Below are 22,714 nucleotides of genomic sequence, written 5' to 3'. Positions count from 1 at the left end.
CTCACGTGATGTTGCCTGTCGTTAGCCGACCTGGTTTTAATTGGTTTAGACCTTCTAACCTCTTGCTTCCAAAGACTCTTACTTTTTAAAGGATTTCTTTTTGTAGCCAACAATGGTCACCTGCATATAAAATATAACCATCCTGGCGGTTTCCTGTTTTTCTCTTTCAGTGATTTCACTGTTCACCTACACATCTTATTTACGGGGCCCCATCCTTTGCCACTCTGTCTTTTGTTCCAAAACCAGAAAGTGCTCCGCATATGCGTCTTTTGATCCCTTGTCCTTGTGATCTCAGTATTTGTGTATACTCTTTCCTTGAATGTCTTGCTCTCCGTTGCCTGCAGTTATTTGTAAAATACTCAAAATATTACAAAGGTGAGGAGAAATACAGGATCCAGGTTTCCTTAAGTGTTGCAGAAGCAGAGTTGACATTTGAACTCAAGGTAATGAGATGGTGATTAGAGGCAGCCTGCATGACTTTATCTGAAACTTAAAATCAAGAACATCTATCTGGTTCCTTGCTACCTTCTGGGTGGGCTGGCGGCACCAGGGCCATTTTACAGATGGAAAGACAAAAATAGCAAGAGGTAAAGTAACCTAGTTCCACTGACAAAGACTATAACTAGCAGCAGAACATGAACTGCCACATCCCCGAGTTTCATTTAAGATGCGCTCAGTCCCCTGGGCTTAGTGTCCACAAGGCCTGAGAAGAGAAAGTAGTCCGGTCATTTTATTTTTTGTCCAAACATCATGAGAGTGATGACATTAGGAAGAGAAGCTTCTAAGGGCCTGCTCTTTCATGTCACTCCAGGTAGTGGATCATAGGTTCCGAGCTCTACAAACTGTAGGCTGTTGGTGGGCAGATCCCTCAAAATGCCTCACTGAGTGGTAAGGGCGGACTTGATGGACATGACAGACTACCTGCTCAAAGTGAGTCATGCTGGCCTGGCAAAGGCAGCAATCTGTGTGTTTGGGGAACTGGAAAGATAGACCCTTAAGGGACTGTGACAATTTGTAGAGTCATAAACTCCTAAGTCAAGGTGCCACTGGATGTTTGCAGTGACTTTCGGACCCACTTCCTCTCCCCTCCACTCCCCTTCTCTGTTTCTGTGTAATATGTGTACTGTAACATCAGGTGGTGGGTAGGCTGGGAGGACCTAGTATGATAAGGGAAGTAGACTAGAGCCTGCCAGTTCTCAGTCCACTGCCCCAGGCTTGGTGAAAGCTCTCTCTGTATACCAAGAAATCAGAATTGCAGTTTTTGACTTGTCCTCTGGACAGTTACTGTCTATGGAGGTAAGGTATGTGCCCATGGCCTGATAGATAGATTATAGATTCATTCAAGAGGTGATATATGATTTTCTTGTGATAAGCATTTTAAAGCTTCTGGTTTAAGGCAAAAAAAATAAAAAATCCAATAATCTCATTCCCCTTAGCGAGAGCTGGCCCCTATTTCCACTGAATCTGCCAGGAAAAAAACAATTATGTGATGAGTGGCTAGGGCTCTATGTTAGGCCTGTAGGGGGCTAATTCTGCTAATCTTGCTTTTGAGACTTGGTATCAGTCCTTCTCTGGACCTTAGTCTCCAAATACATATTTTTATGTGTCTGTATAATGTGAAATGTGACTCTATTGGGTACAGTATCAGAGTTCCTCCCAGGAGCTTGTAGCACCAGGGGACTGCATTATGCATCCTCCCTCCTCACCCATGACTCTGTGACACTCGCTCAACATGAGAGTCAGTCAGTCCCGGAGGCTCGAGAAAGCAAGGGGGCAGTTCGTTAGCTCTTTTGTGAGGCAGCATTGTAACTGTCACATAACTGAAAGAGGTGGAATAGTTAAGACTGGCCAATGTTTGAGTACAGGCTCTGCCACCTGTGAGTTTTGTGGCCTTGGGCAGTGCATTTAACCCTTCCAGGTCACAATTGTGTTAATTGTAAAACGGGGATCATAATAGTACCTATCTACCAGGCTCTTGTGCGGATTATATGAGTTAATACTGGTAAATCACTGGCACTGTTGTGGTCTTCCCTGTGATGCGGTTAGAGGTCTTTCTCATTGCAACTCATTATCCAGGCCCCGGAAGGGAAATACAAACACAACATTTTCTCTATTTTCTGACCCTTTGAAGGCAAAAATTCCTTTAAGAAAATGTTAGATGTCAGTCCTCACTGTGGCGTACATTCATGTATTGACTTCCCCTATAGATGTTATCTAAAGACAATCACACACTTTGGAAAGCCATTAATGTGAGAGGCCCCATGTTCAGTCCTGATAGGGTAGTATATGTGTCAGTCATCTGTCTGCAAGAGTCCCCAAGGACTTGTTGATACAATAGCCCATAATCACTCTAAGGATCAATCCAGCAATTTGCATTTTTAAAAGTCCCTAACTACCTGTTTTCACAATAGACAGGCCCTGTGCTCTGAAGCTCCAGATGGGATCCCTCTCCTTTCTAAAGAGGGCATTTGAGCTTCCTGAATAAGCCTCGCGTTAGCATTATGAACGAGTTCTCAGAAAGGGTTTCAGTGGGCACATCCCCTTAGTTTTCAAGCCCTTCCCCCTGCACACACACAATCTGGGCACACCTGACTCTGTCTGGGGGGTTGTTTTATTTGTCTTTCGTTTGATGTTCCTTGGGTTTGGTAGGAAACTGTACCAGGTATCTTGGACTCCATTAGTGAGTCAAGGTAATATACCAGAAGTCTGATCCTGGGCTCTCTGGTAGAATTGCTGTTCAGAGCTCCATTGCCTCTGACTCTCTAAGACAGCCCATGTGGGCATGGTGGCTTAGAGACTCAGGACGGGAGACCCACACAAGCATCAAGTCAAAGCTGAGAGTCTCTGCCTGGGCATTAAATAGAGACTCAGGAATTATCATGTTTGACAAACTATTGTAAATGTGCTCAAACTTTTTGAAGTTTCAAAGCCTTTAGATTATTTAAAAAAAAAAAAAAAGCAAATGAAAAACTTTTAATTATTCCTCTCCTTTCCATTTACTAGGTAAAACAACATTGGGCTCTAATCTCTTTGGGGCTCAATTTCCTCTTTGTAAAATACGTTTCTCACCTTAAGGTGAAGGCCAGAGGTTCTCTTAATCTTAAATTGTCTTTAATTTCTAGTATTCTGTTATGCTATGAAGATGTATCTTGATTTGGGAACCGTGGGAACCGTGTTAGGATAGATGAGGGGGAAGGAGTTGGGGGGATCAAAAAGGTGACTCCATGTGAGAGAATTTTATGTTAGTGAGATTACATATCAGTGATGTGTAAAATTATTACTTATTAGCAAGATTAGGAATAGGAGTTGTAAAGCATAACAATTCAAAATTTTTTTGTTTCTTATCCATATTATGGAAGAATAAATGCCCCGTGGTGGGTGGAAGGGGTGATATCATTCATGATGACACCAAGGGGCCACAGAATTATAATTGTTGGGAGTGGTAGGATCCTCAAAAGTCCAACCACCCAACTGTTGTTTGAATTTCCTCTGTGACTCCATTACCAAATAGTCATTCAGTTATGCTTGAAAAACTCAACTGAAGGGGAGCTCAGTACTTTTTCAGCCAATCCCCTTCATCTGTATAAAGTTCTTCCTTATATTTGGCTAAAGTCTGTTTCTCTGTAAGACAAACTAATACCTCTTAAAAAGTAGTTCAAAATTAACAAAGCAACTCCCAGTTTAATGGTCTGGCTTATGTAGAACTTAACAGAACCAAACTCTTTCCCATGTATTTTTGCTTTCAGAGTCTGGTCTTGTCTCAAGAACAAATGTAGTGAAGATGAAAATGCTCTTCAAAGATAGAAAAGAAATTGGACTCATAAATAACATTCTTGTCAGCTGAAAATATGAAATACTTAGTAATTACTGGAGAAACAGCTAAAACTCACCACTATGAAGTAGTACTCTATGGAACCTTAGGAGACTGCCACATGGCATCACACAAGGCTTTTAGACCTGCCCATCACCTGCCGTATCGAAAGTCAGGATCCTAATACATGATTGAAAGATAGGTCTTTCTGAGTGCTGCATATTTAAGTAGTGGTTAAAACTCATGGTTTGGTGGTACTTATTTCAGGAATCAATAAAAATGCTGTAGACTGAGGTAATCTTAAGCTCTATGGGCACACAAACCAAATGTAAAATGCTAGAGCTTATTACCCTCTCAGCTCAGGGAGCAGTCTCTGGCTCACTTCATACGTGTGGCCCTCCATAACATCTCTACCCTCTCTCTAGAGGGTCCATTCCAGCCTCACGGACTGGGATGCTTCCCGAGTATTGGAATCAAGAGATGCCTCCACTTCACAGGTTCTGTGGTGTGTAGGGTCTCTGCACGTTCTGCCTCTAATAAAACCTTGTCCCTGAACTCAAGCTAAGTGCCCCCTGAGGACTGCCAGCACAGTGCCCTAAGCAGAGCAGCTTGGCGTTTTTATCTTCCAGTCAGATGTTATGCCTTCTTATGCTGGATTTTCTTCACCTTTCTTTCTACACATGTTCATAGCTCTGTCTTTGCAAATTAGTGTTCAGTTGAAGCTTTGCTATTCCATCTTTCCCTCTCCTCTCCCCTTAACCTTTCTATCTCCCCCAACCCCAGCCTGAAACCCAAGTAAATTAGCTTTTCACCCCTGCCCCCCAGTTTAAAAAAAATCCCATACTCCTCCAACAGTGTCTGTTCTTGGATTTGCAGTCAGCAGCCATCTCCAATAACCATCCAGCTGTCAGCTTTGCAGCTCCCCACTACCTCCCACCTCCCCCATCACTCACCAGAGGAAAAAGAGAGCCAAAGCCAGAGCTTGAAATATATCATGCAATAGTGTACCATGAATTTGTTGTGAATCACAGCGGTGAAGCAGGTTTATTTATTTCTGAGACCTTAAATCAATACAAAGTAGGTCTCTTAGTTCTGAAGCTGGGATGGAGTGTGAAAAAATGAGCCCATTGTACTCTTAAAACTTTGGGGAAAGGAGATGACAGCTATATAATTCCATTTACCAGGCACTAGGGGCTTTAATGTGAAGGTGAGAGGGAGCTCTTTGTGCATTTAGAGCACCATATCTTCTAAATAAAAGATCTGTAGACTTGATAGTGGAGCATAGCTCTGAGTTTAATAATCTCCAAGCATTAGACCGAGCCAATATGTTTCCAAGTCAGAGAGGTCCCCCACACACGCTCATAAATTAAAAGTACAAGAACTGCACACGTTGGTAGATTAGAAATGCAAGGACTTCAGTCTTCCAGGGGGAAGACAGACCTGGTCCCTGGCTGTGCACAGACTGCTGTGTGAATATGATAAAGATGCAGGAAACAAGACTGTTTAGAAACCTGACTCCTGGCTGTTCATCATTCTCAGGAATGTCCCCTGTGCATGGATCCAAATCTGGCTATGTCCCCTCTCATTCAGAGTGGCCATCTTCACACAGTCTAATCAGCTGATGTACACAGTCAGGGGTGTTGAATTATGAAAGGAGAAGCTTTAAGAGCTGTTTAGATTGAGCTATAGATTATCATGCCCAGGCTTCAAGTTTTTCTGGTTGATTCTTGACTGGTTCCTAGTTTTTTAAATGTCTCAGAGTCTGGAATTTAAGCCCTTTAAAATAGTTTGCACATAAGAGAAATTGAGAAATCGGTGTTTATTAAGGAAAAGAACTCACCCAATTTTTTTTGTTGTTGTTGTACATGGGCCTCTCACTGTTGTGGCCTCTCCCGTCGCAGAGCACAGGCTCCGGATGCGCAGGCTCAGCTGCCATGGCTCACGGGCCCAGCCGCTCCGTGGCATGTGGGATCTTCCCGGACCGGGGTACGAACCCGTGTCCCCTGCATCGGCAGGCGGACTCTCAACCACTGCGCCACCAGGGAAGCCCCTCACCCAAATTTATCCAACAGCATAAGATGCAAATATGAGAAGTCAAGACCATTGGAACATATAATCAAGTTTTGGGTATCTTCATTTTCTATCTAACCCTCTGATAAAATGTCTTCTCAACAGCTAAAGCAGGTTTATGCAGTTCAGTAGAGCAACCCTAGTATAATATGACTTTATAGTACATAGAGTTACTAGCTTAATTCTAGCCCAGGTAAAGAATTTTGAAAGGAAAACCCAGTGTCTACACTGGGGAAAACTAAAAGGAGAGGAAAATTGAACCACTCCTTTTGCTTAAAGAATCTGCTACACATTATAACACTAATAGGAAAGACTTCATTTGCTTATAGTAGTTCAGCTTGCTGAAAATACAAACCAGAGCTGAGTTTTGATAGAGCAGTGAGAATTATGGCAGTTCACCTGCATTTATTGTGTGCCTGTTGTGTGTAAAGCTCTGTTCTTATGCTATGGGTGTACAAAGATGATTCCTGCTCTCATGGAGCTTAAATTTAGGCTAAAAGACAATAACAAGCTTTTCATGTGTTCTAAGGGGAAAACATTAAATTGCTTCCCATCAGATGTAAATGAGAAAACACAAACAAAAAGGCTGCAAAGATGAAAGAAAGGTCAGTGTTACTCCCCAAGAAGCGAGATCCCAGCAGGCACCAAACTCTGTGCTTCGCCACTGGTGGGCACAGGCAGACAGTCACACAGCCATCTGCCTTCCACCAACCTCACATCTAATATCCTACTCAGAAAAACCACTGGAGGTGACTGGAAAAAATATGTGTGTGTGTGTGTGTGTGTGTGTGTATGTGTATACACACACACACACACACACATACATATATAGTTCTCACAACTCAATAATAGGAAAACAACCCAGTAACTTTTTAAATGGGTAAAAAATTTGAACAGGCATTTCACCAAAGGCATAAGGATGGTAAATAAGCACACAAAAAGATATTAGTCATTAGGGAAATGCAAATTAAAACCACAATTAGACACCACTAAACTAAAATTTAAAAATCTAAGCAGACAATACTAAGTTGTTGGTAAGGATGCAAAACAACTAGAACTCTCATGTGTATTGGTGGGAATGCAAAATGGTACAGCCACTTTGAAAAAGTTGAGATTTAAAAAAAAAAAATAGAGTCAGTTATCCACTTACCATATAACCTAGCAATCCTACTCCTAGGTATTTACTCAACAGAAATGAAAATGTATATTCATACAGAAACCTGTACGTGAATGTCTCTAGCAGCTTTATTCATAGTTGCCGAAAACTGGAGACCACCCAAATGTCTGCTAACAGGCAAAGAGATGGACAAGGTGTGTTATTTCCATAAAATGGAATAGTACTGTGCAGTAAAAAAGGAAGTACTGCCACCTGTGTCCGCATGAATAAATCTCAGATGCATTATGCTGACTGAAAGAAGCTAGACTCATAACGTTCTAGAAAAGGCAATATGGTTGAGACACAAGGATCAGTGGTTGTCAGAGGTGGGAGAAGGGAATTGATTACAAAGGGAATGAGAATACTTTGGGGGCTGATGAAAACTTTGGGGGTGATTGTGGTGGTGGTTATATGCCTATGTGATGGCAAATTTCATGTACACCTAAAAACGGACAATTTTACTATATGTGAATTATACCTCAATAGACCACACTTTAAAATTTTTTCTATTTTTGGAAGTAATTTATTGTCAGTATGCTCAAGTCTGTAGCTAAATGAGCAGTTGATGGATCCCTGAGATGAGTGATTTTGTTTGACATCAGTTTTGACTCCAGAAACTTATGCCTGTTCTCATACATTTAACAAGTAAACTGTCATGTGGCTCTTCTCTACCCCAGTTACATTAAAAATGCGTCTCTGTTCCTCACCAGTCCGTCTTCAAATCCTTACCATCCTTCTGCCGTCTAACTCATTCCTCTGTTCTCCCTACATCTCAGTAAACAGAGATCTTCCCAGTGTCATTTCTGGCCTGTATCACCTCAGTTTCTTTTTGGCTAAATATCTTTTCTACCACTGGTAGCTCCGTCCCTTTACTCCAGCTTATCCATCAGCAAACCTGATCACTTTATAATTTTGCTGCTAATTGAGAGATTTTTGGTCTTGCGTTGGACAGTGTTGAATCCAGCCGTGGCTCACACCAGAGCCTTTCCCGTTCTGTGCCAGCAGTGTGTTACTGTGCCCTTCTCGGTCCCCAACCCTAGCCTTCCAGCTGCCAACCAGCTCTGGAGGGTTTGCCAGTGACAATAGGGGCAACAAAGTGGGGAGAGGAACTTGTAAACCCTGAGTCTTTGTATTCAGAGACTGTGTTTTGGAACCCCCAAGTATTCTTGGTCTCATAGGCACTGGTCCTGTCTCCCTAGAGATTTAGTTCCATTCACCCTTGGATATATTCCTGGAGAAACATTTACACAGTAATATGTGCTGCACCACTTAAAATTGTTAATTGGAGATTGAATTACTTGTCAACTTTTAAAAATGTAGTCCTGTCAGGTCAAGGAGGAGGGTGTTAGCAGCATGAGTAGATGAGCTATTGCATATTTTCTTCCCCTTCCTCTTTTTTCTCCCCCCTCCCTTTTCCTCTCTCATCCTTTCTCCTTTCTTTTGTTCCCATTTTAATACTTCTTCCGTGTTCCCACTTATTCTTTCTCATCTCTCTCTTTCTGCCTTAGCCAAACCTTTACTGATAACCTGACAGGTCCCCAGAGTGACTTTAATATCTAGAATCATGGATGAAGTCCAGTGATGACAGTTGCTCAGGAAATTTACAAAACCCCTCCTCAAATCCTCTTGAGAATAGAAATATCGTAATGAGATGGAGTTTTGCAGCAAGGACTCAGCTTGTGTAGCCTAATTCTTAGATGCAGGAGGACTTTTGTACTCCCTCCTTCTTTAACTGACCCATCAGGAATGTTTAAAGGGGGAAAGGTTAGATAAAGGGAGGAAAGCAGCAGAATTCATTTTTTTTTTTTTTATAAATTTATTTATTCATTTATTTATTTTTGGCTGTGTTGGGTCTTCGTTTCTGTGCGAGGGCTTTCTCTAGTTGTGGCAAGCGGGGGCCACTCTTCATCGTGGTGCGCGGGCCTCTCACTGTCGCGGCCTCTCTTGCTGCGGAGCACAGGCTCCAGACGCGCAGAGCTCAGTATTTGTAGCTCACGGGCCCAGCTGCTCCGTGGCACGTGGGATCTTCCCACACCAGGGCTTGAACCCGTGTCCCCTGCATCGGCAGGCAGACTCTCAACCACTGCGCCACCAGGGAAGCCCCAGAATTCATTTTTTATTCCATCGATATGCATCATTATTTTTCACATCTTCAGCACATGATTGCAAATATTTGCTTATAAGTCGAAAGGTGTCCAACATAATGTATATATCAGGACAAAAGCAATTTTTTAAAAACAATTGAGCTAAGTTACATCTATGAAACTTGGAAATCTCAGTGCCTGTGTGCTGACAGATATCCTGACAAGTAAATACTACATTCATTCAGTATTACACAGTGATTTCATTTGCACAAAACCTCACAGTGCTCTGCCACTTCAGTCAAATGTCTGGAGCACTGGGGAAGGGAAGAACGTGTTTATCTTGATCTCCAAAAAGGGATTTAAGGGCGAGAGCAGGCGGTCTATTAGACTGTTTTCATTGCCTGTCAGCTGTGGTAAACCTGAGCTGTCTGCAGTGTCTCTAGATAAGGGGCAACAGCAGCAGCGGCTAAGGCCTCTGCATGTATGTATGTATAGCTGCATTCATTTGTACTTCCTATGTATCTCAGAATTTCTAAAGGCTATGTAGCATCTTTCGTGGAGCCTTTAACGTTTGTGTTCTGCTAATCACTGGCTGTATGCAGCGCTCTTAATTCCCAGGTCTGCCAGCTGTAAGTGCTGGATGAGGCTGAAGTTTATATGGAGAGTGAATGGAGATCCTCTTTCAGGCTCAGCCCTGCGGCGTGGGCACTCTTCAGCAGGGGACCTGAGATGGTGCCTGTTCCTAGTATTGCATGGCACTGCCTCTCCACTTAGACCTGGGGGCAGCAAAGTGGGGCCTCATCAGAGTCACCTCTGTTTGAGTGGTTCCTTTGTTTAAGTGGTTATTGATGCTTGTTGGGCAGATAAACTAAAAGTTTGTATCATGCAGTATAAAATGTGAGAGGAATAATTTCGGAACTGGAACATGGCAAGCAACTTGACTTATACAAGAATGCATGTGTCCAAGTGGGAAAAAAATTGGTGAATGAATCTTGCCCACTTCATGAAAATGTTATATTAATGAGGGTTGTTTACCCCAGGTTTTTCTGTAGAAGATTGGTAGGGCAGTAGATTGAAGAATAAAACAGTGGGTTCTTTACTTTGCCTTCCTCAATGCTCATCAGGGTTAGTGTAACTGTTCCAGCGCAATCATTTCAGAGTTAGGCAGAATGGATTTTGTCCTCGCCCAGATTCTGCTTTTGCAGTTGGAGCTTTTGTTGTGAAGTATTCTAAAATCATTAAAACCACTTGAGTCAGCAATGACCCCTATAAATCAGGAGCTATTGTGTGTGCCCTCATTCTACTGGTGCATGCTCCAAACATACGGTCATTGAAGATGAACTGGAGGCTCCTGCTTTCTCTTCGCCGATTGTTAAGTAGCTATGATTGTTGGCATTTGTTTGTGGTTAGTGAAGCAGGTTTCATTTTTGTGTGTCCTTCCCCTCTTCACCCCCTACCTCATGTGATAAGGCTGATCAGAGAGAGCTCTTCGGATACTCTGTTAGTCTGTCCTATAATTTTTATCTTTAATTCCCAAATTAAACGAATCCTCTTACATGACAAACATTTCTTTAGCCCAGGGTAATGTTCTTCGTTGTGGTAAGCCCTGGTTTTCTTTCTGAACCCAGAGGAGAAGAAATGTATAAATACTGCCGCCTTTTCAGAACAATGCCAACACGTCAGAGCCTGAGTTTCCACTTGTAAAGGGAAGACATGCCAAGTTATTAAACTCTTGCTCCTTCCAGGTCTGTCTCCTATTAGTCTGTAAGAATATGGGGTAGAATGGGGAGATGAGGGGGCCTCCAGGAGTAGCCCAGTTCTAGAGGCTCTCTTCCTCTTTGAAATGAAGGGGCAAAGACATCCGAGGAAGGTGTATTTGAACAGCTAAGCATCTCTTGGTCTGGTTCAGTCCCTTTTTCTGAAATTGGTCCTCGATGGGTTCATTACTGATTTTGGAGAGGTGTGAGGTTCTAAGTGGTTGGACGTTATCAAGTACTAGAGACAGTGTTTCATGGGAAAGAAAATAGCGTTTCTGAGCAGAAAATAGCCCCAGCTCTGTCTTCTAGGCAGTAAGGAGTTCTGGGCTCCTGTCATAGATTGTGGGTATCAGATATTCAGGGTCAGCACCGTGTCTCCTTTTTATTTTGTTTCCCCCTTTCCAGTTTTATTTTAATAATTAAAAATACTGCTGATCACACTGAATGACTTCTGGCAGAGAGGCCGTCTGTCCCAGAAGGACCAGTTGTGGGCCATCAGGTTTATGACATCCATAAAACCGGAGCCAGATCAGAGCGCGGCCTCCCTGAGTGACAGGGTTTCTGCCTCCACCAGGGTCCCCCGTCATCTGACTGCTTTGGACATTTGTTTGGGGTTGGTTTTTCATTCTGTTTTGTTCCCTGGTGCATGTGTGAGTGTGCGTGTGCACACATTTGAAGATAGAAATGAAACAGGTATGTAATGCCCTCTGCCTGTTAGAAAGACTAAAGCCATAAAAATAACAAACGGCGAGTATTTGCTAGAATGTCAAAGTTATGAGTTTATTTTGTAATGATGTGCTCCTGCCTTCATGAGGTAAACTGGCCGTGGCGGAGGTGTTATTAGTAATATGGACTCAGTGGAGCAGAAAGCCGAGTGACCGAGAGATCAGTGTATCAGTCAGGGAGAGGGCAAATGGAAAGAGACAGCAGGAGAATGAGAAAAGAGCCACAGCGCCTGGGCTGAGATGAAAGACAGACCGAGAGGCGGATGGGAGCCCAGTGGTCAGATACAGCCTCCCTGGATCTGGGGGCTCCTTCAAAGGAGCTGCTGCTGTGTTACTCAGCTCAGGGCTGCCTGCAAAGGCTTGTTCTCTGTGCTTCCTTAGCGAGGAAAGCAGTAATCCGAGAGCCATTTTGCTTCCCATATTCCTTTCAGAAGAGTCTCTTCCATCCTTCCTAGCTGAAGTTAAATGGGACCAAGGCCAGCTGGGTCACATGGAGGTCATTGCTTTGGCCACCACCTTCCTCAGCCTTTGGCGGGTCTTGATGTTGGGGCTGACCCAGCATGCAGGGGAACCAGCTCCTAACAGGAAGGGGCAGGATGGGAATATACAGGTAGAATTTGCTGGTCTTTCATTTATTCGCTTCTCCCCAGAGACTGGAAATGAATAAAAGTAAGGAAGAAATTTTGTGTTATGGTTATTTTCTAAAGAAGGAAAGGGAAAAGAAGAGGTAAAATACAGTAAGCGCTCTACAGCCGTTAAGAGCTCTCCAGGGCTACCATAGATGACTGGCAATTACTACACACTCAGAAGTTTGCAATAGTCAGTGATCAGGCTGCCCAGCGTCCATCTGCTGGGTCAGAAAACCTCCCTCCCTGAAAGAAATTATTAACCAATCTTCAAGGGAAAAAAAAAACCCCTACAATTTCCAAGTCGAAGAATATTTTTTCTTCCTTTTTTTTCTTTTTTAAAGGAAACTTTATGGTTTCCAATTGCAGATGCCCTTCAACCTCACAAGGGTTAAACTCCTCTAGGGATGGATACACCAGGGAACTGAGGCCCTGAATTCCCTGGAACCTTGGGAGGGAAGGACGCAGGAGAGGCGGGTTTGGGTATAAATCACTACCCTGCACCCAGCACACAAAGAGGACTGTCGGCTCAAGGGTTCATTCATGTATGTGTCTTGAGTTGCTTCAGGATTTTGCTTTAAAAATCCAATGTAAAGGGGAAAATTAACCCTTAAAAAATGAGGCATCCAAACCTCACAGTGTTTCTATTTAACTGAGACTCATCACTTGAGGTTGTCAAAAGACAGGCACATTCCCTCTACTGTGCCTACAGGCAGCAGCTCGGCCAGGCCTGCAGGCGATGACGTAGCCTGTGTCTCAGGGTCCCAGCTTTACCCACTGCCATGATTTCAGCTCAGAGTCAAGTATGCCATGCACATCTGTGGCAGCTAGTAGAGAGAGAGAGAGAGGCTTGCTGGTGTTTAAATTGCAACAGAATATGTGATTGTTTCAAAGCCTTTTGTGTTTTCCAAGTTTTCTTTTTAGGACAAAGGTCCAGATAGTCCCTCAGCACAACCCACGGAGGCTGGACTCTGTCTTGTGGAGAAAAGAATCCATTTTCGTGGGAATTACGAAATAGACTTTGCCTTTCTCTCTGTCTGGACGGATGTCTTTTCCCTTGTTTATTTCTCTAGGTCCTCGGAAGGGAAGTATACACGTCCAATAACCAGCTCGGGGGCATCCAGATCATGCACAACAACGGGGTGACCCACAGCACTGTCTGTGATGACTTTGAAGGGGTGTTCACTGTCCTGCACTGGCTGTCCTACATGCCGAAGGTAAGCCCTCCCCCCTTCCTTCCAGCACCGAGGAAGCCCCTAGCACCCAGCCTTTTCACCAGAGTTCACTGCCTCTGCGTGTGCGACTGTTTTATAGTAGAGGGATTTTTTTACGATATGTTCTCTGGAAGCCGTTGATTTCTTTTTTTTTCTTAAAGCCATCTTTTGCCTTCTACCTTTAAAATGCCTTTGGATTTCATTGGTTAGGCCCCTTTCTGATGATTTCCAGCCACAGAAGCCTTCGTGTCCTATCTGGGCTCAGATCCCAGCTTATTAAGGCTTCTTCCTCATTGTGGGTCTTCCCCTTTGTAATCGGTATCCACCCCTCTGGGGAGCTTCCCGGAGAGCCTGGGCATGCTGAAATCAGGAGTCAGAATGCCCCACTTTCTGCCGGGCGCCTACATGAGACGTGAGGGCTGTACGTGTTCCTCAGGGCTTGGCTCGCGATGAGTGTTCTTCTAGCTGATGACTGGGACTAACGGGTGTGACTCCATATGTGGTCCCTGCTGTCTTTGTCCATAATGACTGTTGCTGAGTTGGAGTTGTTCACTGACCGCTGTGCCCTTTCCCCCCCAATCTCCTTTCAGAGTGTACACAGTTCAGTTCCTCTCCTGAATTCCAAGGATCCTATAGATAGAGTCATCGAGTTTATTCCCACAAAGACTCCATATGACCCTCGCTGGATGCTGGCAGGCCGTCCCCACCCAAGTATGTACACATTTGAGGGTCTGTGGCACCCTGGCCCTCAAACTTCCAGTCTTCCTTTCAATCACTAACCAATTCCTGCACAATAGTATATGACAAAGAAAACAAAGCCACTGAAGTACCTGGAAATGAGGGAAATCTGAAAAACAGCTCTCTGAAGAAAAAAGTGGAAAATCCTTCAAGAACAAATGAAAAATGAATGAAATCAGCCACTGAGTCATAAGCACTGGAGTCATTAATACATTTCTTTTCTGTTATTAGAGCACTTACTATTTAATGGGCTCAAAGACTTTAAAACAGTTAAATATAAGCCATAAAGTCATAGAATTACAGGACCAGAATCTTTGACCATCTAGTCTCTATAAACAGAGATTGATCAGATAAGTTTTGGAAAAGGTCTTTGAGACCCTTCACTATAGAGTGTGACTGCACTCTTCCCAGCAAGCTGTTGCTGGGTACCCACCCTGCATGCACCCTTCTTCTCATATGATTTTGGTAATAGTATTGATCTGTGCCTTATTTATTAATGTAAGGTTGCTTTGTAAGATTATTTATTCATGAAGAGACTGTGCAGAACTTTTAATGTGATAACTGTATCGAGTAAGAACAAGCCCTCCCTCCATGTTTATCTAATATATCCCTCTGTCTTGGGCCTGATTTTACCAAACTTAAAAAACAAAAAGAGGGGAAAAAAGAGGTAACTCCACGTAAGGCGAATGTACATTCTTGTTTGTCTGTCCATTTGGCGATTTTAACAAACCTTATTTAGTGGGAAGTTCTTTTGTGAAGCCCCAAACCCCCCGCTACATTTTGAATCTATTTTTTTTAGGCTTTTTGAGAAAGTGTTTGTTCTTTTTTCCATGTTTGTTGCAACTATTTCCTCCCAAAAAGGCTATATCTAAAAGAAGAGTGGAATGCAGAAGATAATTCCTTAAACTTAAGAGTCATTGTGATTTTGTTGAAAGAGAAAGAAGTCTTCATAAGGAAGACTTAATAAACCTTTGTGGGCACCCACTAAGCCAGGTGGGCCTGTAAAGCACTTCCATATACACTATCTTATTTGGACTTACCTACCTCTCAGAGATAAGAAGAGATGACCATTTTACAGGCTCAGAGAAGTTAAGTGATTTGGGCAAGGTCTCACAGCTAATACATAGGAGTTGGGCTTAATCTGAAGCCTAACTATAGATAGTGTAAAAAAATCACCAGAGGAGGGCTGACTTTAATTTAAAATGTTACCTGTTGTCTTCAATTCCTTTTCTTGTTAATCTTAATAAAACTAAATACTTTTTCTTACATCACCAGAAAAATCACCATAGTAATCTTTTTCCCTACCTCTCATTTTTATACCAAGATTTATAATAAGAACTATGAACCTAAGATACCTATCAGCCTTAAAATACAGGACTTTTCTGGCAGAATTCAGAACAAGACTTAGTGAGTGTTCTCCTGGGAATTACGGGATGCCATGTTAGCTGGCTTCTAAGTTCTACATCTGAATTGAACATGACCTGCTCTTCTTTGAGGAGGCCCAGTAAAGCCCACCTGCAATGGCCATAGCCCACTAATGACTCCCCTCTGTCAATCAACATATAAGACAGGAGGGGTTTTAAAGAAAAACAATTTCCATTTTGAAATGAATTCTGTGGTTCCAAATCATTACTACTGAAGTAAGAACCATCAAATGATCCAAGCATATAAAGTTAAAATTTCAATATCCTGATGCACTTAGAAGTTTGGTTTAGAACCTTTATCAAAATTTGAGCCCTCTTTCATGGGGTGAACAGGTGTGTGTGTGTGTGTGTGTGTGTGTGTGTGTGTGTGTGTGTGTGTGTGTGTAGATGGGCATTATCCTGGCTATTATTAATGAGATCCACAGAATAAAATGAATTTGTGATAAACTAAGTTTTCTGGGTTTTGGATAATATTTTTTCATCGACTCCCTAGTAATTCATCCTGCTGTCTCTTGTGCAGCTAACACTTGCTCCCAAATCGAGTGACTTCAGATTTTAATTTAGTGGAAGCGTTAAAGAAAGCAGATGATTCCCTGTGATAAGTTAAAGCAGATATCTTCTAGGTGAAAAGTTAAAGTCATTTATTAGAGGAGATAGTGCCGTGATATTCTTCAAACTGATGCCCAACACGAGGCCAGAATCTAAACGATCGGCTTTGGGCTCATGATAGAGAGATAATTTTGAAATGGATGATCACATTTTACACGGGGGCCATAGAGGCAAGGAATGTAGAACACAGTAATTACAAGTTGAGTCTTGATAAAACACTCTCCATCCTGTTTAAGTCAGCAGAGGTTAGCTTGCTCGGATCTCCACTTTTAATTGGTTTTGGGCTTGAGTTTTTAGGGGGCGGAGGGCCATGTTCAAATTAGAAGACTTGCTGAGAAACTATGAGCCGAGAGGGCAGCCAGGAAACAGTTATTTGCAGAAGCTTTTATGGGGCCTTGGTCAAACATGGATACCTGTGGAACAGAAGTTATCTTGAACTAAGATGTTGAAAGTTTATGTGTCTTGCCAGTGAAGGAAATTCTATGCACAGAGGAGGTTAATGACATTAAGTGTTATCATCTGAACCATTACATTTTTGATACCTATCAAGAGTATACAGGCATGGCCCTTTCTTGTAGTAAGATTATACTTTGTGAGCAGTAAATAAAGCGGATGTATCTTGTTGCTTTTCTAGCAGAGAAGCTGAGTCCCTTTTCTTTTCCTCAAATTTGGGTCCTCATGTGATCATTAATACTTATCATTTGGCTGTCTTCAGCTTTCCATTAAAAGAAAATCATTGGAATCAAACAAAATTGTAAGCTAAGTTTTAAAATAGAAATACACTTCTTGAAAACATCTTTAATGACTTGGCTGCCTTTTGACAAATGTTTGTGGTGTTTTGAAAGAAACCAGGTTATTTATTTAAAAGACACAAACTCTCTCTGCTAGCTGAACCCCATCGTTTAACAATAAATGATGCTTTTGCTGATAAATGATTCTTTTTATTCAGACTAGCAAATGAAATAGGAGATGAGGTCTGAAGGCAGATGAGCATTCAGGGGCCTAATGTTTCCATCTATTATAATAGGTTTAAAAACAAATAACCCCCAAATCCAACCTCCAATTTGCCAATTCCAGTGTATTTTGAATGAATTGACCATTTTAATTTTCTGTTTTCTTTCTTTCCCTTCTGTAGCCCAGAAAGGTCAGTGGTTGAGTGGATTTTTTGACTATGGCTCTTTCTCAGAGATCATGCAGCCCTGGGCACAGACTGTGGCAGTTGGCAGAGCCAGGTAAGAGCTCTTTTGTTTTGGAAGCACTTTTTCCTCCCAACTAAAAACAAGAAAAGAAAGGGCTGTATAGGTTTTTACCAATAACGTTCTCTTTGTCTAAACTTTCTCAGCCTACTGGATTATAGTCATGCCCAAGGCAGCATAACTGGAGCACTGGTTCCCAGTGGTCATTTAGCGTGTCACTCTAATGATGCGTTTAATCTGAAGTCTGGTTTTGGCAACACTTCCTTTTCATAATACCGAAAGAAAAGCTCTCTGGGGCTGTACAGCCCAACCACAATAGCCATAGCTCACCAGTGACCCCCACTCTATCCCCCAAAGACCATTTTCTTTCAGGAGTAGATGGCCAGTGAATCAGACTCGTCTACTTCTCTCTGTAACCCACCCAAAAGATCTGTGTAACCAGAAGAAGTTCCTTCATGGCATTGAGATTATTCAAGTAACAAATGCACTGTACTGGCTTATCATCAGATTTGAATTGAAAAAAAAAAAAAATTTTTTTACCTGAAACAGGAGTGGGTCAAATAAGCTGGAATAGGTTGCAGGCATACCTGTAGTTTTCAAGGGGGAAATTGAAGTTTCTATTAAACTTTAATACCCACTCTAAGAAGTGCTTCACTCAACAGCGAGCTCTGCACGAAATAATCTGCCAGGCTTGCCGTAACGAGCACCTGCCGAGGCTGATCTTAATCTGGCTCTGCACCTCGGAGACTCGCCGCCCTGGGGACCCACATCTGGAGCTCACCTTCCTCTCGGGGGCAATCAGGTTTCCTTATCCTGGTGAAAAGTGGCACCTGCCCAAGATTCTCAAACATGTCACACTGGGTTGAGATTTAGGTTCCAGCCTCGAAAATAATTCTAGGCTTTGTGGTGCTCTCCGTCCAGCAGGTCAGCACGCCTTGTGCTGCCAGTGACCAGGAGCCATCAGATGGCAAATCCCACCAGGCGGGATCTTTCACTGGGGCTCTGAGTAGGACTCAGCCTGGAGTCTGCCTGGACCGAGACTCCCAGGGACCAGCTCCCATCTTCTCCGGCCTCCCAGGCTTCTGCCGCACCGCAGGCTTCCGAGTCCCAGTGAGGGTTATTCTTTGTGCCTGGCAGAACTCCCACTGGGGAGAGAGCCCCCCAACTCAGGACCTACTGGTTTGTTAGAGTCTTCACAGGACACTACAAGCAACTTTTTTGAGACTGTGTCTCTTATCCATTCTGCTTCAGTTTTCCCGTCCTTAAAAAACATGACCGAGAAAGCCAGACCTCTGTTAAGGTCTTTAAGATCCTCCCATGGGAAACAGGAGAATAATGCTTTACACTTACGATTGGAAGAAGAGGGACTGTTCTGTGAGCAAGTTCAGTCAAGCTTGGCTTTGGTTAGCTCTGCCATTGTTTATTGCGGCCCTCACTCTGACTTCTTTCTTTCCATCTGATGAGTTCTGGGCTTCTTACTCCAAACACATACACATGGTCACAAGTATATAAAACACAAATGGAGCTAGCTTCTTTCAAAAGCAATGGCATTTCGAGAAATAAATATAAATGTATTCTTCTGGGATTGTTACTGTAAGTGCTGCCAAAACTCATCTTTGGTACGTATGTTTGGAATATGTGTGCTATTGGCTGTAAATTGTCTTTTATTATTCCATGGCACCTTGTCCAGGGACATACTATAAAACAAGATGTAGCATCTTCATGTGCTAGCCTGATAAAATTTATATGTAGTATAATAGAAAACAGAAGTTGTTCTGAGCTGTTTTCAAGTTCAATAAATAACTGTAATACTCGGATAAAGATGTTCTTTATTAGGTCACATGGGCCCTAATATATAAGTTATAAGTTACCGATTTAGGGTGGCTTTTGCAATTACAAGTTTCCAGTTGGATTGTTAATCATTGTGAACAGAAATATTTCTAAACCCTCCTGTGTACCTTCTGCTCGTTGTCTGATTGTCTAGAGAGCTTTTGATTCTGATTCAGTGCAGGCAAGTGACAAGGGGGTGGGTGGTCCTCACTCAGGCCCCTGTCAGGCCTCTTGTGATGACAAGGATCCGTTTCCAGTAGCCAATGTAACAACCAAAGACCATCCTTCATGGAAAAGTTTGTTATGGAGATGCTGTGGGGAATGAGAGACTATAACCCGTTCCAGCCCCAACCCCAAGGAATGCGGCTGAGAAGGTAAAGATTGAATCACATTTTCCAGAGTGAGGACTCACCCTGTACCTTGCAGGCTCACTCACACTCACTTTCTCGTTCTCCTCCTGATTTTTACTAGGAAATCTTTATGAGGACCAAGTGTGGGAAGGTATCATGGAGTACAGATGCAGAGGCTTTGAGCTCCTGAACAGTTTTTTAAATTAACAGAGCTTGGAGATTAAATTTATCCTTCCAGTATAGATCACCTATTCAACCAAGATGACTTCTGAAGGTTAACCCTGTCCCACTGCTCTTTTCCAACGGAAGAGAAAGTTAAGGGCTTGTTCAACCACCTCCCTACACTTGGCACACGTTTTTCATCATCCCCGTAGCACACCTGCACACTCCCCATCCACATGCCCAATGGTAAGGCCTACTGTACCCTCAGATCTTACCAGGGACCACGTCATCAACACTCCATAGAAAACTACAGGTCTGTTCCAGCAGTGATGTTTCAGGTTCCTACTGCCTTTCAGACTGTTTCCCTTCATCTTCACCAAAGACATGCTGTAGGGTGAACTGAGAAATTTCACTTGGCAACCACAGTGATGGTGTGTGTGTGTTCATTTGTGTGTGTGTACAAGATCTCACACACGTACTAGGCTGTTGAGTCTAAATGCAGAGGCTCCCCTGGTACCACCCTTGGTTTGAATTTATCCTGTGGTGGAGAATAGGAGTGATCCTGAGGGCAGAATCAGTTACCAGTTATGATTTACCAATCATATTTGGTAAATATGCAGTTTCCTCCATATTTACCAAATTTGCCATTTTTACCAAATCTGTAGAGTAACATTTTACCCCCAGAAAAGTCAGATTTCCCCCGACCCTATATTTGTTTCCACATCCCCTTCCATCAATGTTTTGATGTAGGATTGGAAAATAAATGACTAGCTGTAACATAGACATACATTGGGTTCTTACGAGGCTCATTTTTTATCAGGCTAGGAGGAATACCCGTGGGAGTAGTTGCCGTGGAAACCCGAACCGTGGAACTAAGTATCCCAGCTGATCCTGCAAACCTGGATTCTGAAGCCAAGGTAGGTCACCTCAAGTACCCCGAGCGCCCATGCTTGGAGCTGTGTTTCCGCCTCTGCGGAGCCGTGGATATATTGGGAGCATTGCAAACCACCAATTTTAGAGGAAAGGGCAGCCAGCAGCCTTTAATGATTTCAGACCATCACGAGCTCACTTTTAAGATGACTCGAAATGGACTGCAAGCTAAATTCTGCCTGAAAAATTAAATGGGCCTTTACAGTGGTCTTGTTGTTGCTAGAAAACAGTCTTCTTTTGTTGGGTATGTGGTCTTCTAGAAAGGCAGCTGAGATGATGCTGACGGCCCACTGGTCCTGGTTGTCCAAGCACTCGTGGAAGAGCTCCTACTGGAATTAATAAGGAAGTCAGCCCCGACACCAAATGTGAAAGCCACAGCCCATCCTTTTTTTTTTCTTTTTTTCTTTTTGGCTGTGTTGGGTCTTCGTTGCTGCATGCGGGCTTTTCTCTAGTTGCAGGGTGCGGGCTTCTCCTTGTGGTGGCTTCTCTTGTTGCGGAGCACGGACTCCAGGCGCATGGGCTTCAGTAGTTGTGGCATGCTGGCTCCAGTAGCTGTGGCTCGTGGGCTCTAGAGCATAGGCTCAGTAGTTGTGGCGCACGGGCTTGGTTGCTCTGCGGCATGTGGGATCCTCCCAGACCAGGGCTCGAACCTGTGTCCCCTGCACTGGCAGGCGGATTCTTAACCACTGTGCCACCAGGGAAGTCCCATCCTTTTCAAAAGGGTGGATTAAGTCTTCACAGCCTGACAAAGGGTCGGGGAGATGAGAGGAGCTTATGCAGCAGGGCTACCTCAAGCGCCGCTGACAAAGCACAGTACAGGGAAGCTGTACCAGGCACAGAGGTGAGAGCACGTGGAGACTGACCAGGGGGCTTGCTTGGAGCTGTGTGGTCAAGTCACTTAAAGTTGCCCTGGGAAGCCTAGAAGGAGGATGCCTCAGGCTGCATCCTTCCTTTGGAAGCAGTAAGGTTTCCCCCTTTGGACTAAGGAGGGGTTGGTGGTGGAATCAAGACTTAGGAAGAGGAGTATTTAACAAAGTCAAAGAGCCGGGATCCTTTCTTCTTTTTTATTTCAAGGATGATCTTCTTGATGAACAACAACTTTGGTTTGGTTTGATTTTGAGTTTTTAACAGTAAAACTTTATTCTCCCGGGAGAGATTCCCCTTCAAACTGTGTTGTTAATTGTGTCTTCTTCTTTGCCTTTTCCTAATAGATAATCCAGCAGGCTGGCCAGGTTTGGTTCCCAGATTCTGCGTTTAAGACCTATCAGGCTATCAAGGACTTCAACCGTGAAGGGCTGCCTCTGATGGTCTTTGCCAACTGGAGAGGCTTCTCTGGTGGGATGAAAGGTAATTGGCCTGGCCCTGGGCTGGAGGGGCATCACTGATTCCCTTGAACACTGCAGCGGGGGGAGGAAGGGTTTATACTGGGTTTATATGAGTGCCCTGATAGCACATCAGCCTAGGTTTTTGGGCGATTATGCTCCCTCTGAGATATCTTCTGAGTTGTAACTTGAATGGGAAAATTCGATTTTTACAATTCCATACAAAATTTTAGAGCTATCTAGGCGTTATGTAGGTGGACTGCTGATTTAGCTTTCACAGGTTAGTGATGGACTGTTCTGATGGTCCTGGGGAAATACAATTGTCCTAGTCTCTGTCCCTCTTTTCTGGGCATACTCTTTGTTGGTGTTCGTCTTTAATGCTCTGTGATGAGCAAGAGAGATACTGAAATTAGCTGTCACCAGAAGAAAACGAACGAATTCTATACCGGAGGCTTTCCCTTTGTGGCAGTTTGTGATATGTTTTATTATTATCCAACAACAGCCCTGGGCCTGTGGCTCCAGCATATTAGACCATTATTATAAAGGCTCTGCTCAGTGCCAGAACTGCCAGTCACTGGGAATCCTCCGTGTGAACGGCTCAGGGAAACACCCACTACCTCTCAAGAGTTGTGAAGCTTTCTCTCCAATGGCCAGAGATTCGTGGCCAGGTGGAGGCCAGAGACCACATGCCGGGAGGGGATGAGTATGCT

The 22,714-nt window shown here is 43.4% G+C and overlaps 1 protein-coding gene across 5 annotated transcripts in view; it reads left to right on the top strand.

Moving 5' to 3' along the window:
- Positions 1–22,714, top strand: part of ACACA (acetyl-CoA carboxylase alpha) — a 234,806-nt gene that overhangs the window by 179,537 nt on the left and 32,555 nt on the right. For all 5 annotated transcript variants that reach the window (XM_032617795.1, XM_032617792.1, XM_032617791.1 and 2 more), the window contains 5 exons: positions 13,303–13,446; positions 14,034–14,154; positions 17,350–17,446; positions 20,573–20,669; positions 21,894–22,029. In XM_032617795.1, the coding sequence (XP_032473686.1) occupies positions 13,303–13,446; positions 14,034–14,154; positions 17,350–17,446; positions 20,573–20,669; positions 21,894–22,029 (595 nt within the window). The remainder of the gene's footprint in view (positions 1–13,302; positions 13,447–14,033; positions 14,155–17,349; positions 17,447–20,572; positions 20,670–21,893; positions 22,030–22,714) is intronic.

The sequence above is a fragment of the Phocoena sinus genome, chromosome 20 (assembly GCF_008692025.1).
Source record: "Phocoena sinus isolate mPhoSin1 chromosome 20, mPhoSin1.pri, whole genome shotgun sequence".
Lineage (NCBI taxonomy): Eukaryota > Metazoa > Chordata > Mammalia > Artiodactyla > Phocoenidae > Phocoena > Phocoena sinus.
Note: the sequence above shows the minus strand (reverse complement) of the source record. Positions and strands in the feature narration are given on the sequence as shown.